We start from the raw sequence: 15,041 nt of genomic DNA, 5'->3' as shown, positions 1-15,041 counted from the left end.
AAGGGATGTGTCAAGGAATAAAATTAAGAATAAATCACGTCCTGAAAACTATTGAAGAAGAAAACATTTGAAGAGATTCACGTACTTTTGCAAAGTGCCAAGTATTGCCAAGATACGATCTCCACAATACCCTTACTAGCTCAGATACTATACGGTATTGGTATTGTATTTTAATGGGAGGTCCATCCCAAGGTCGATGCCCAGGTGCAGGTGTAGACTTACCAAATTACATTAGGTACATACCTAGCTATGGATGTATAGCAGAATCTATAACATCCATGGATATCACAATTACCTACATACTATATGTAGGTATATACAATCACTCTCTCCACTCCCTTCTCTGTCTAGCCTCGCCTTTATCCCACAATACTCCTCCTGTGCCTTTGCCTAGGTCTCCGCTCAGGAACAGTTTCCAAAAATAGCAGGGTCAAACTCGTCCAGGATTTCGCTTGCCTTCTTTTCCAATTCTGCCAAAGCATCTAGGACCGTTGTTTTCCACGGATGTGTGTTTGGCTCAGCGTTCCAGACCGTTCTCATTCCTGCAATCCCATCGGCGATCCATTTCTCTGAGCGGTCGAATTGATAGTTAACCCAGTCGCACCACCATTCCTCCCACGCGGGGACAAGAAGGTCCGATCCATTATTGTATACTCCATCCATCTTTTCAAAGATATCGCGCAGGTTGCCAACAATTAGTTTCCATGAGTTCTCGACCTCCTGGTCGGTAAGATAATGCCAGACAGCAATTGCTGCTTTGATGGATTTCAGAGGTATCCCAGGCAGGGTGGTGTCTCTCATGAAGTTCTGCCACTTTCTCGGTTCGACAAGATTAACATTTCCAAAGATCTAAAAAGGGGGTTAGAACGAGCATTCGACAAAATGTATAACAAGCAGGAATGGGATACTTACCCGAGCTTTCATGCCGTTAACCACATCCTCAAGGAGGTAAAAGTTGTCCTTATATGTTTTGCTCCCTAGAGCTCCCATCAGTCTGACAACTGCCCTGGAGCTAATATCTTTCCCTGGATCATGGTGGAACAAAGCTGTGTTGCGAACAAAGAATCCATCCGACCAGAATCCATCCTTTGCCAACCCACCCATTTCCACAGTAAGAAAGAACGAAGCATCAATGGCCTCAAAGTTTGGCGTATTCCCAGACACCAGCTTCCCGTTCGTCGAATACTCTATGAAGTGGGCAATGTTTTGAAGTTCGAAGATGTGTTCCGTAGCAAAGGCGTCGCCGGTCTGTTTGAGTCGTGGAAAGATGTGGGGATTCGCGCAATCATTAGGGTTTTGATAGCTGCGTGCCCTCTTATAGGGTGTATCTTGTGCAGTCCAATCTCCAGCCGCGGGATAATGGAAAGGGTAGTACTTCAAATTCGAGATCCAATCTTCATCAGCAGCGGACCAAACTTTATATGTTTTGCCATTGCTTTGGTCCAGCACGCCTTGTTCGTTTGAGTCAAGACTGTAGAAGTTGCGGCGTGCGAGCGAGGACCCCCCCAGATTCATTGTCACCAGAGCATAACTCAGGGTCGGCATCAGCATCACAGGGATCCCCGGCGCATATGCTAAGCTGTTTGCCTTGTGCAAGCTCATTCCAAGCACTAAGCCTACACATGATGCTTTCAGAAACAGCATCGATGCCAAGCTCGAATACCTCGCTCAAGCCTTGAAAATACGGCTTCAGGGTTGTCATGACAAGTCCCGACCAGCCTTTGGATTTCACCCAGTCATCCCATGAGTTGACATAACTTTCTTGAACTGCGGAGTACGTCTTTGCAGTCAGGACCATTCCCAAGAGCGGAAGGACGAAAGCCTTTGCCTGAAGAGCGAGCTCATTATCCGACTTAGCACGCTGCTCGAGCTTACTATCCGGACCATCGCCATCCCAATATGTACCCAGAATGTCTCGCGTGACGACGAGGCCTGTTCCGGGGGCGACCGGACATGATCCGGCGACGAGATACGACTTCAGCGCATCTTGAAACTTCTTTGGTGCGGGGTTCGTGTACGTCTTTTGAGTCACATAATTGTCGTCGCAGCATAACGATTGCCAACCGCCGTTTTTGCAATCGTGATGACTGAGTCCATCCATCGCCACTCTAACCATACCGGATGGGCAGGTAGAGGTGCAATAACTGTCGTCCGAGCCTTTTGGTCGCGGCCCGAGATTGTTGTACCATTGACAATTCTCCCACTTCTTTCCAGAGACACTATCATCATAACAAAGCTTGCGTTGGGTGTAGACCATTTCATAGAGATGCGTAACTTCGCGAGCAATGCAAACAACGTCGCCACTTCCAGTTGAAGAACTTCCCAGAATTTTGTTTTTCTTGCCGTAGCCGCTCCAAGCAGGGCACTCTCCATCGTCACACTCGGGGGCGGTAGACCATTCAAGCTGATTGTATAGAGTGACGGCGTCTTTTCCTTTGGTGCAACAAGCGGGCTGGTATCCATCGGTGTTACATAGACCTTCTCTAATCGACCCGATCTCGAACATGTCATCAAGGCACTTCGAATCGCATTTGCCATTGTTGTGTCCGTACCATCCACACACGACACCATGGTCCCGAGGGCAACACAAGGTATGTCCTTGCCCTTTTGGGCAAGTGATAGATTCAAACATTATCTCGCCATGTCGAGCACCGGCATCGTTTCGATTGACAATGACGTAGGAACTTGGGCAGGTCTCCCCACAGCCCGTCCATTTGCATTGCCTGTTTCTCTCATTTTTAACGAGGTTGAGCCCGCTGTCGGTGATCACGGCACCGGTTTCTAATAGAATATGCGGCTGGTAGTTGATCGGAGCCATCCCCGAAAGCATATCGGTGTAGGTTCCATTAGTAGTGTCATGGCTCACAGCCCAAACCATGACACCACCTAGACATGTCTCCTTGACAAAGTCAGTTTTGATCTTGAATGTCTCCGCGTCATCATAGGCAACCCATTGGTCATCCCATGTAAGGATCTGAACGGCGGCCTCTTTGTCCAATGTTGGTTTGATCCCGCGCTCCGCTCGAATATCATCAATTTCTCCGTTGAGAAGCACACCCGTCTGTCCACTACATGGGCCTTCATTTGAGCCAGATAGAAATAGGCAACCTGGTGTCCTAAAATTAGGTGATGTTAATATCTCAAACTTCTTAATAGGTAAAAATGAAATTCGACAGCAGAGATAGGAACTTACTTGCAATTGGTATCCCGCACTGTGAAGCCGCGTGCGTAGAATGCCAGTCCCAGAACGACTTGATCGGGGCTGATATCATTTCGCCAGAGCAGATCCATTACATCTCGTATTTCTGTCAAGTTCGTGTGGCCATCCAGGAAAGCACCGGTCCATTTGTTGCCTGTCACTTGATCGTCAACTAACATATTCCAAGCGTTCGCGGAAGAAAAAGCAAAGATATATTGGCTTACCCTTGTCCCACTCCCCATGCAAGTCATAAGACATGTAGTTGAAATAGTCGACATGCTTTGCAAGAGACTTAATGTCGAAGTGCTGGAGATACCAATAGGAAGTTGGCAAGGTGAGACTCAATCCATCCCGACCACCGGTTGATTGTAGTGCCTTTTTAAGATTTGCCATGAACTTAGGGAAGTTATGAAAGTCTTCCGGGCGGCCATTGCGATCATCTGCTGCTGGATACTCCCAATCAATGTCGACGCCATCAAAGTTATAGGTGGACATGAAAGAGATGAGAGATTTGAAGAATTTCTTCTGCTTCTTATCTGAAGCAGACAAGTCGGAGAAAATGCTTGCTGTCGGGCCCGGATCGTTAAAGCTCCATCCACCAATCGCGATATTGACCTTCAGGGTGTTATCGTTGTCTTTCAGGCCAGTCAAGCGCTTCATGAGGTCCGCTTCATCCAAGTTCGGCGATAGGACTTCGAAGGTTTCTGGGTCAATTGTAGCAAAGGCATAGTTGAGGTGAGTATACACATTTGGTGGAATCATTTCCGGCCAAAAGGCCTTGCAGGGCCTTGTGGGTGCCCACCCTTCATAATAGCCCACGACTCGTTGTGGGGATCGACTGGAATTGCAGCTGGGTCTCTTCACTGTTTTGGTGCCGCAGAACTCTTCTGTCGTACCACAGAAACCGTACTTACTGCAACACACATTCAAAGGGCAGGTTGTTGCATTGACGTAGTCAGACCCCCAGTCACCAGGATCGCATTCTCCCTTTTGGTCACAAGAAGAGACACAGTTGTCCTCGCCACAGTCTAATGCAGCAAAATGATAAGCGGAAGTTATGGGTAGGTAGATATCGCACATCACGGAAATCCTTACAATCAGGGCCCATGCCACAGACTCCGAACTTGGAACAGCACCCCAAGGCACAAGGTTTGTTTTCATCACATTCCGTCGAGGCGACATAGTCACAGTTCGCAACACAGGTTTTGTCTCCCTATAGAAAATAGTTATCAGAGGGTGAATCTTGAGAAATGGCTCAATCATGATGAAAGGAATATATCACTCACGCAGTAGTCGTCACCGGTACCGCAGTAACCATGACTGTTTGCATTAGTTAGGGAATATTTTTCATCAGTCAAGGAGCAAGATGCAGTCGGACTTACATTGAGCAGCAACCGGTTGCACATGGGTTAGAAGCACTACAGCCTTGTCCTGCAGACTGAGTGATGAAGGTCAACAGCACTATGAGCAGACAGACAGGCAGCAATGGCCTTCTGAGAAGGCGTTGCCCTATCATACTACCACAATTCCAGTGAATATCGACACAACCGAAATAGGATTGCTCGGAAAGGTAGAACGGAACAAGACCGACTTTAGCTCGTTTATTATCATCGTGTCTGGAAATGTACTAATCTCTTCTTTTTTGAAAAGGAAATTGCACCTCTTCCCTTTTTAGTCTACCATACTTTTTTTTACCGCGCTAGATGTTACATTTAGGATACCATTGAGCGAACAGGAGAAAAAAACAACGAGACTAAATGTAAGATACGACCTCAAATGTTCGAAGAGTCAAGCTAAGGGTTTAGCGTAAAGCCACAGACTGTATAGGGCTTGGCAACGCTCATCTCCGTGACGGCCCGCAAGCGATCTATGAGCTTTGCTAGTCTTGGCTTTCCGTCTTATTGGCCAGGACCACAGAATGCCTTATTGTAACTTCGAGGGCGATGGAGCTAAGAAATAGCCGACCAGCACTAAGACTGGGCTATTGAAAAAAATAAAACATAATAACCTCGCGAATGAATCCGGAGTAAAGTTTCGAATCAAATACCATCAGGATACACCTCTTGACGCCAAAATATCACCTGTTGGCCTTTATCTGATCAAAATATGCCGCAACATCCGAGACATTTGAAATGAGATTTTGTCACAAATGGAGCAAATTTGTCTGTTTCGAGGCATGAAGCGGAGACAATGGTGGAAAAGCCTGCGTTATATCGGTCTGGAGGCTGACCGGATGGTTCTTGGCCCGGAAACTCTTTTCTTCCGATTTATGTATTCATTTCTTATTTTACTTGCTATATGTCTACAGATCTCTGAAATTGATTAGGCGTCCTCTCTCATCACCAAGACTGGATTTCAGTTCGAACGTCGCCGGCATGGTTCAATCTCGACATAGGTCGAGAGAGCAGCCTTTGAGCTGGCTTTTCACATTGTTTCTACTTGCCTCCATTTTCGGAGTAGGGTATACTGAGCATCATGCACACCGTGCATACCATGCGCATGGGGGCCACCACCTTCCTCGTAAAGTTGGAGACGGGGGAGCAAAAATCCCGACCTCCACAAATGTTGCCTACTACGGAGCGTCACCCAGCCCATTAAGTCTCAGGGAAGCTCAAAAAATGGTGAAAGAAGCCCATAAAGCTCTAGGTGCCATGAACAAAGGTCGGCTTGCCTACCCACAACGGAACAATTATCAGCTGAAGACTGCCTCAACGGATAATGAGGGCCAATTTGTCCCAGAGCTAGGTTCCGAGAAACTGGCTGCAGCCGAAATGGCCACAAGGGGTGTTTCATCCAATGAATCCGCGGTGCAACAAAAAAACTCGCAGAGCTTCGCATATACAGTCTCGCCTCAGCTTTCTGAAGCTGCCCGAATTGTTGCAGAAGCTTCTCAACCTCCCCTTCCAGGTGACCACGGCATAAACATCGCGAATGTCCTCGAGCGTCGACCGAAAACATACAATGATACCAACAGGCCACAGCAAAAACATCGCCGGCCAAATGGTCTAGATGGATATGTCTACGACGACCCTGCCACGCTTGTTGACCATAACAAGCCTGAACTGAAGAAACGAGGTTCATCCGATTTCTGGCTCACAACGATGGCTCAGAGAGGATCAAGTCCATATGCACCAGCGGGATACAAGGTAGGATTCCTTATGTCTTAACATTAGCTTTGGCCTTTGGCTAACATGGTGTAGATTTGGAGAAATGTCAAGGATTATGGGGCAAAAGGTATAGTTCCATATTGAAATTTCGTATATTTACAGACCTATTTTAACAAACGATGTTATAGGCGATGGTATAACTGATGACACTGCGGCTATTAATCTTGCGATCTCCGAGGGAGGAAGGTGTGGTGCCAACTGCGGCTCGAGCACCACTCATCCGGCGTTCATTTATTTTCCCTCGGGCACGTATCTCGTCAGCTCTTCAATTATCCAGTACTATAATACCGAGTTCTTTGGAAATGTAAGTGATCAATGTGCTGATGCCGACGCAAATTGTGCTAATTCTCTGAAAGCCATTTGATTATCCAACAATACTGGCCGCCTCTAGCTTTGTTGGACTTGGAGTCATCACCTCTGACGTCTACACTGGCGACACAGAGGAGTGGTAAGTTTTATCCATGGATATCGTTTCATATTTCATATGACTGATTCTCCTTACTAACCTTTTCACCTCATTCTTGGAAAGGTACTTGAACACTAACAACTTCCTCCGATCTGTGCGAAATTTCAAAATCGATGTCACCCGCACCAATTCAGATGCCTATGTTTGTGGTATTCACTGGCAGGTGGCCCAAGGAACTTCACTCGAAAATATTGTCTTTTACATGGTGCAGGACGATGTTACTACTCAGCAGGTGAGAACCTTGGAATGCTCATTGCAGCAACTCCTATTACGTACATTCTGTCTAACTGAGCTCCAGGGAATCTACATGGAGAATGGCAGTGGCGGATTTCTCACCAATCTCACATTTGTTGGTGGCAATTTTGGGTATGATATCTACATCAGAAGTCCTGTTCATATCTGACGAACCTTTTAGTGCATACTTTGGTAACCAGCAGTTCACCACCTCCCAGCTTACCTTCTTAAATTGCAAAAACGCCTTGCAAGTTCACTGGGACTGGGCGTGGACCATGCAAGATGTGATAATCGAAGACTGCATCAATGGTCTTGTGATTGTTGGCGGGTATGAAAACATATATAACTACATCTGGGTACGAGCCATCCAACTAACGACGAATAGGCTGGTGGTCCCGCAAGCACTGGTCAATCAGTTGGCTCGCTGATATTAATGGACGTTCTGATCTACAACACCAAAATAGGCATTATGACGTCTCTATTCTCGGAGAATTCCACGTCCTTCCTACTTCAAAATGCAAATTTCATCAATGTCGACATCGCAGTTATGGATAGTTCCCAGGGTCGTATCCTTTTGGCTGGCGGCTCCCAAGTGATCACCGAATCATGGGGCTTTTGGAGTGTTGCCACATCTAGCACCAACAGCACCTTCTACAATGGACAGAACATCCCAACAATGGACAGGCCTGTCGATTTGACTAGCCCGGGTTACTTCAAGTGGAACTTTTTCCAGCGCCGTCGACCAGCGTACACCGATATCGGGACAGCGCAAATTATTGATGTGAAAGAATTCGGAGCTGTTGGAGATGGCGTTACTGACGACGGGCCTATTCTGAACAGTATCTTGGATCGAGCAGCCAACATTTCCGCTATTGTCTTCATCCCATACGGAGTTTATGTGATCAAAGATACCCTGCATGTCCCTGTTGGATCTCGCATCATGGGCCAGACATGGTCACAGATTATGGCCACAGGATCGAAGTTCCAGGACGAGCTGCAACCTCGAGTCGCAGTTCAGGTCGGTAAACCCGGTGATGTGGGGATAGTCGAGATGCAGAGTCTCATGTTTACTGTCTCCGGTCCGACGGCGGGCGCTGTGTTAGTGGAATGGAATGTGCACCAATCTACACAAGGTTCTGCCGCCATATGGGGTGAGTCTTGCCGTTTCCCACTGATATCCTGATACATCCTTTATGATCCATTACTCATTCAATCGGCATATAGATTCGCACTTCCGAGTTGGTGGAGCCACAGGATCCAATTTACAAGCTACACAGTGCCCTAAACTCAGCGGTACGATCAATACCAAATGTCAAGCTGCATCATTGATGCTACATCTCACACCCCAATCGTCTGCGTATATGGAGAACATTTGGGCCTGGACTGCTGATCATGATCTTGACCTCCTGACCCAGGATCAGATTACTGTCTACTCCGGACGTGGTATTCTGATAGAAAGCCAAGGGCCTACATGGATGTATGGAACATCATCAGAGCATAACGTTCTGTATCAATATCAAATCTCTACAGCCAAGCAGCTGTACATGAGCATGATCCAAACAGAGTCGCCGTACTTCCAACCGGTCCCGGAGGCTCCTCAGCCATTCAGCACTGGCCTCTTCCCAAACGACCCATCTTTCAGCAATTGCGATGCAAACCCCAGTACTTGTGCTATTTCCTGGGCACTTCGAATCCTTGATTCCTCGTCTGTCTACATCATGGGCGCAGGTATGTTTTATTTTTCTTTCTGCGTTGGACTTGTCCTTGTTTTTTCTTTGGCTTTTTATTTCCTGTTTTCATTATTCCTTGCATTCATCAGCTAATAAGCTGCTTAAAGGTCTCTACAGTTTCTTTTACGACTACTCCCAGAAATGTCTTGATACAGGGAACTGTCAACAACGCGCAGTCGAGATTTCCGAGAGCACGGATACTTGGATTTACAACCTAGTCACCAAAGAAATGATAGAAATGGTGTCTCCGGTCAACGAGACCCCGACGCTCGGGGCCAACAACGTGAACGGGTTTATGTCTTCTATTTTGGCCTGGATTCGGGAAAAAAACAACACCATTGGTGAGAGAAAGTTTCCTGGCTTCCAGCTGTATAAATCTGAGTGGTTGGATGACCTACCTTTGACCGGTACATGCAAAACGGCGTTGACTCAGAATGTTCTCTGCCATCCGTGGCTGAAAACTAAGCAAAGTCCCGGAATTGGTCAGTACTTCGAGAACACCACTTATGCCAATGAGATTTGCGACTCGGGGTGTGGCGACAGTCTCCACAGCTGGTATGACAACGTTTCCAAGTATTGCGGAAATCAAACAGTTGGCGATTCAAGAGCTACTCGAAAGGGCGGCATTATCTATGCCAGTTACAATTTGACATGCCTCAAAGACCAAGACGACGATCAATACTGCAACCAGGTAATCAACGGATTTACCACCGTACCAAGGATGGAGGAAATGACTTTGACTGAGATGTGTTCCTACTGCTTCACAACCCTTTTCAAAATGAGACAGGCCAGCGACTATGCCGCTTACTCCACTTTGGATCAGGAAAATCTCCAGATTGTCAACCAAAATTGCGGTTTGGACACGCCAATCGATCTCCACGATTCCCTCTGGATTGAGGACCCGACTCCAAAGCCTGTGTGTGCCTCCGACACAACCTATACCACAATGGAGGGAGACACATGTGACAAAATCGCCAACGAGTATCAAGTCGCCTCTGCCGCCATCATCTTCGGAAATTCAGGCCTCATTGCCAATTGTTCCGCGCTGTATCCTGGCAAAGAACTGTGCATACCCTTGAGTTGTGACGTCCAATACACAGTCAAGGACAATGATGATTGCGTCAATATTGAGTATGATCTCAGTCTGCGGCCTGGCACAATCCGCAAATACAATCCCTGGCTCGAAACAGATTGTACTGATCTACAATCTTCCCGCGAGATTGTGGGCAGTGTCCTTTGCCTATCGCCTCAGGGAGGCGTCCACAACTCCACCGGTGCAAGCTTGACGAAGAGTCCCGGGGGCAGTGGATACAGCAAGGGTGTTAGTACATCCCCCGGAAACTCTACAATTGCAGTAGGCACGACGCAGTACTGTGGCCTGTGGTACACTGCGACTGCGGGGGATTCGTGTGTGTCCATCTGCCTAAAACAGAGTATCCCTTCCAATCTGTTCCTGTCGGTGAACCCGTCGCTGTCTCGCGAGGACTGCGATGCGGATCTGGCCGACGGAATAACTTATTGTGTTGCGCCGGATGTTCACTGGGATGACCCATCTTTCTGGGCCACCAGCAGTGTCACTACAAGCAGTATAGCCGTGTCTTCAACTCCAGTTGCTTAGATCTGGGGTGGTTCCCTTATTCCTGTTTCTTAGGGATTTCCAAATTGTGGCTGTATAGCTAGTGAGAGAAGGCTCCATAGACTCAATATGACATCCATCAATGTGGGGTGGTTGATCAATACGTGTTATTCTAAGCTCGATCCGTCCACGGGTGTAATGCAAAGTGGTCCTTTGTTCTCGTTTTGTTAACGTCACTTGTGACTTCCATACAACATACATAAACCCTCTTTGATTTGGACCAAGACCCTGGGTACCTAGGTACCGACCATGGAAATAGCACTATTCCCAACTAGGGATAGTGGCACCCACGGACCACGGTTCAGTCGACTCAAAAGGCCGCGTAGCCCATTCCAAGGTTTCATCTCAGACACTTATAACATGGATGGTACTATTAATACTATTAAGATCCAAAAACAAATCAGTATACAGTCAGTAAACGACAGTTTCGCGCTGGGATTTCATTGGTATTATATCTATCCCACTTGAACCCATTTAAACCCGTTTAGGAGTGTGGTACCCTCCTGGCTTGTTCCAATATAAGTAGGGGATGGTTTCACTTCCCTCATTGTTAACCTGAAAGGTTTGACTGTCCTGACTTTTGTATCTCGCTAGGCACCAGTTATGTTCCAGATTATAATCCTATGGAATAACACAAATATTTCATGTTCTTCAACGGGAAATGATGAAACCACCCGTGTGGGGAGAGACGGCAGAGGAACTCGGATTCTAGAAGATAGCGGGTCAAACAAAACTTTCAGTTTCCCGGAGTGCAGAGTACATTTATCATATGATATACGGAGTATACAATATAGTAAAATTAGAGAAATCAATAGTAGACCTTTTCCAAGGTGATATCTAATAGAATATAGTCCAATAACAATAATATGCGACTCAATTGTTATTCTTGGCGACCCCCTGAACAGTTTCCCCCTGAGACGATCCCCTTGTCAAACGTCGAGACCCAGTCTGTTTTTAGTGCACGGGACGCTTCTATTTACTACTTGTCACTGGGTGTGTTCCAAGGTTGGGATCGTCAGTTGTCCTCCGTTTTTTCTCCTTCTTCTTCTTGAGACTCGAGAGACTTCTCAATGCACTGAACTCAGTGAACTCACTGAACTCACTGAACTCACTGAACTTCCTTCCTTGCTTCAATTTTTGTCCGTAGGGCTGTCATTCCTTTGGCTCTATAATATCGCCCCCGCCCTGAGACCCCCCTTTGTGTGTTATCCGCAACTCCGGCCTCGTTTCGGAAACACCAACTCCACGACTACTCCGATGCTTCCTGCGCAAATCTTGAAAGATCCAACCGACTTGGGATAAATGATTCAATAGCCGACAATCTGATATTCGCATACTCATCATGGACATGCGAGGGAAACTGGGCGAATGTCGCTCCATATCCCACGATACCCTGCGGAGTGGCTCCCCACGGGTCGCGCATTTTGACGGCGAAGTCCCTCCCGCACTTTCTCCTCTCGACGCATTCGCTGCTCAGAGCCGATTTCTTGCCCGACAACTCGATGAGTCTCGACGAGGAGATCGCCGCATGAGTCGGCTGCCGCCGTCGAGTGTAGCTCGATCGCTTTCGCAAGGCCGCCCGGGCTTCTACCGTTCCAAGTCGTCAACTGAATCCCGCACCGAACTAACCCGGCAACCCACCCAGAAGGGACTCCCGGAATATGAAGAGCCCAAGTACCGTCCTATCTCCGAACATCCTCGGTTGAGCTCAATTTCCCATGCTAGCACAGAGGCTAGCTATTACGAGGATGATGATAATGCGACACCTCGGACAACGATGCTTAATACTGGTTCGGAGGCGTATGGGATGCCGCGCGCCGAGTCACCAGAGGATCTCGCGCCACGCGCGAGTGAAGCGGAGGGTGCCCCTGTAGGCGTGGCGGTTGCTGAGCCGCAAGGTTCATCGATGGACTCGTCAACCTCGCGACTGGACATCCCACGCACCTTGGCACCACCAGTGTCACCGCGGTCGCGCCCGTCCAGCAGTGCCAAGGTGGCACACCCGGAGAGTTCTGATGATGACTATAGCAGCTCCAATGCTGGGTCGACGTTCTCCAACGCTCGCAAACTGTCCTCTGGAAGTGCCGTGTCATTGCCATATTCTCCGATGTCGACATTCCCTGCCCGACCACACCCTCGATCGCCATCCTTGAGCTCGGAGACATCAGGCACGGGAGCGAACCAGCTACCTCGCCCTTCTTTTAATTTCTCTCGGCCGCTGAGCCGGTCAAGTACAAGCTTGTCTGCTCCTGGAGCCACGACGCCTACCGAACCGATCCTTCCCTCTGGATCGAACCATATGTACCGCCGCAGCAAGCCGACTCCGCTCCTCTTGCAAACCGAAGATGCCGCTGAAACGCCAGCCAACGATGGCGAGCCGTCGTCCGCTGTCTCATCTTACGTTTACGCCAAGTATGCGCTCCCACGCGGGCGCTTCCTTTCACGGGATTCTGTGGTCTTTGCAGGCTTGCAGACGCCTCATTTCGAGTGGGAGGAGCCCTTGTTTGAGAAAACGCCTCCCAGAAATACAGAGGAGCCGCGGATGGCACGGACGCCATCTCCTACGCCAAATCGCCAATTTGAGCACTCGCCGAAGCCTCACTCAATGTACGAGGTTCCAGCTCCCAAGCCTCGGTCACCAACCCCGACATTCCAGCCTCAATCTCCGCCTCAATCCCCACCTCAGCCTCAATCCCAACCTCGGCTTCAACCTCAGACCCCCCAAGTCTCACCAAGTCCCACAACCACTACCTGTACCTCACTCGCCGGCGGAACCGGCACGGCGCCCCTCTGCCGAAAGCCCTCGGCAGACGACTAATGAAAAGGATGAAACTGTCTCTTCCGCGGGTTCGGCCAGCACCATGCGGCCCCAAACCGCCAATCCTCAGGTGACGGCTTCTGGTCTCACGGCCGATGACCATGTCGCTAAGGGCATTGAATGTCACGAGCGAGGATCCCTGAGTGAGTCGACGTATCACCTGCGGGTTGCCGCGAAGCAGGACCATCCGACGGGAATGCTGCTTTATGCACTGGCCTGTCGACATGGCTGGGGCATGCGATCTAATGAGAAGGAGGGTGTACGATGGTTGCGCAAAGCTGTGGATTCCGTCGGATTGGAAATGTTGGCCGATCCGGATGCTCCCGGTGCCTCGAAGGCGAAGGAACTGCAAAAGGCATACCGGGTTCAATTTGCTCTGAGCATCTATGAACTGGGGGTCAGCTACTTGAATGGCTGGGGTATTGAGCAGGACAAGTCTCTTGCTCTGCGGTGCTTCGAGATCGCCGGGCAATGGGGCGATGTTGACGCCATGGCCGAAGCCGGATTCTGCTACGCGGAGGGTGTTGGCTGTAAAAAGGATATGAAGAAGGCGGCACGGTTTTATCGCCAGGCTGAGTCCAAGGGTATGAGCATGGTTGGAAACAGCTGGTACGTTTCTTCTGAGTAGTTATATCCCAATCGACCTTACTAACAAGTGTACAGGATCTACAAGGACAAATACAACGAGGTCGAGTCCACTGGACGCTCCCGTGGCCGAAATGCCGGAGAGAAGGACAAGAAGCCGCGTAGCAAGTCCCGCACTCGCAGTATCTTCCAACGCAAGAAGTCCAACGTATCAGAGGCATAGACTGTCTGTTCCATTCACTTTGTCTCGACGCGTTCTCCTGGGAGAACCATCCATTTTGCATTTTGCATCATGTTTGGAGCGTTCTGAGCCGATTGATTTTTTCGATTTTTTCGATTTTTTCGTCTTACATTCCTTCACTTTCTCATGTCTATTTTTTTCTATTTTTTTCTATTTTTCTTTTTCACATTTGCATCTTTCGAGCCTGGGCAGTTATCGAGCATGGACTCTGTCCACGTGCCTCGCAGGCTTAATACTTCAATTCTCCGTGTATACCCTTTTCTTCCTTTTTCATCTTCTCTTCTTCCCATCATTTGCCATTTCTTTTCTTTTTTTTCTTTGGCATCTTTCACCATTTTCTCTTCTTGGTCATATTTTCTCGGGTATGATCCCTTGGACACTTTTTCTTTTTCTCTATTTTTCTACCTTTTTCCATTTTTCTCATTTTTCTCGTATCTCTCATATTTCGATGCCTGCAACTCATGAACTCATGACAGAATCAAGACAGCGTTGATCTGTATCTTTACTAGCATTTGATATTCTCCATTTCAATATATCAGAGTAATAAGTTCTAGACCCCCGCATTGTTCCCCGGCTTTCTCGGAGCATTGACCTAAATTTGTTTAGATTGGCCTCTTCCAAGATTTGTCCGGGGATGCCCTAAAACATATTGGCGTCCTTTGGGGTCTTTTGTCTTAGCGGGGATTTAGCGGGGATTAGCGGGGTTTGATTTGACCAGTTCGGTTCTTCCCTCCGTCCAAAACCTCTAAATACGGGGGGCACACTCCTTGCATCCAGGGTCGCCCCCCTTGGCAGCACGCTATCTTGCTGCTAGTCTCACTGCCCACCAATGAGGACCCTGCTCATGCAATAATATAGTGCAACGGTACTCCATATGAGTATCTTGTAGAAGGTCCCCCAAATCTCGCATAGCAATTAGGAAACGCTCTGGTAGGACAGATGCATCCGTCCCGACGCATCCCGCT

General features: G+C 48.3%; 3 protein-coding genes across 3 annotated transcripts; 2 read left to right on the top strand and 1 right to left on the bottom strand.

The window, feature by feature from the left end:
* Positions 1–402: 402 nt before the first annotated feature.
* N7519_001627 (Glycoside hydrolase superfamily) lies at positions 403–4,810 on the bottom strand (the record flags this gene model as incomplete). The annotated part of the gene is made up of 8 exons (XM_057288405.1): positions 403–849; positions 913–1,574; positions 1,621–3,068; positions 3,194–3,371; positions 3,424–4,412; positions 4,486–4,519; positions 4,582–4,630; positions 4,718–4,810. The coding sequence occupies 8 exons, from the start codon at positions 4,808–4,810 to the stop codon at positions 403–405; spliced, it is 3,900 nt and encodes a 1,299-aa protein (XP_057154488.1).
* A 1,007-nt stretch (positions 4,811–5,817) lies between these two features.
* On the top strand, positions 5,818–10,414 carry N7519_001626 (pectin lyase-like protein; the record flags this gene model as incomplete). Its single annotated transcript, XM_057288404.1, has 10 exons — positions 5,818–6,345; positions 6,400–6,433; positions 6,495–6,670; positions 6,723–6,814; positions 6,896–7,064; positions 7,131–7,198; positions 7,248–7,422; positions 7,452–8,217; positions 8,291–8,794; positions 8,886–10,414. The coding sequence occupies 10 exons, from the start codon at positions 5,818–5,820 to the stop codon at positions 10,412–10,414; spliced, it is 4,041 nt and encodes a 1,346-aa protein (XP_057154487.1).
* A 1,360-nt stretch (positions 10,415–11,774) lies between these two features.
* On the top strand, positions 11,775–14,058 carry N7519_001625 (tetratricopeptide repeat protein; the record flags this gene model as incomplete). The annotated part of the gene is made up of 3 exons (XM_057288403.1): positions 11,775–13,039; positions 13,089–13,859; positions 13,914–14,058. 3 exons carry the CDS (start codon positions 11,775–11,777, stop codon positions 14,056–14,058), a joined length of 2,181 nt encoding a protein of 726 aa, XP_057154486.1.
* Positions 14,059–15,041: the final 983 nt, after the last annotated feature.

The sequence above is a fragment of the Penicillium mononematosum genome (genome assembly GCF_028829835.1).
Source record: "Penicillium mononematosum strain IBT 11891 chromosome Unknown utg000001l:1.0-4488741.0:1.0-4491989.0, whole genome shotgun sequence".
Lineage (NCBI taxonomy): Eukaryota > Fungi > Ascomycota > Eurotiomycetes > Eurotiales > Aspergillaceae > Penicillium > Penicillium mononematosum.
The sequence above is the reverse complement of the archived record's forward strand: the minus strand, read 5'-3'. Positions and strand labels throughout refer to the sequence as shown.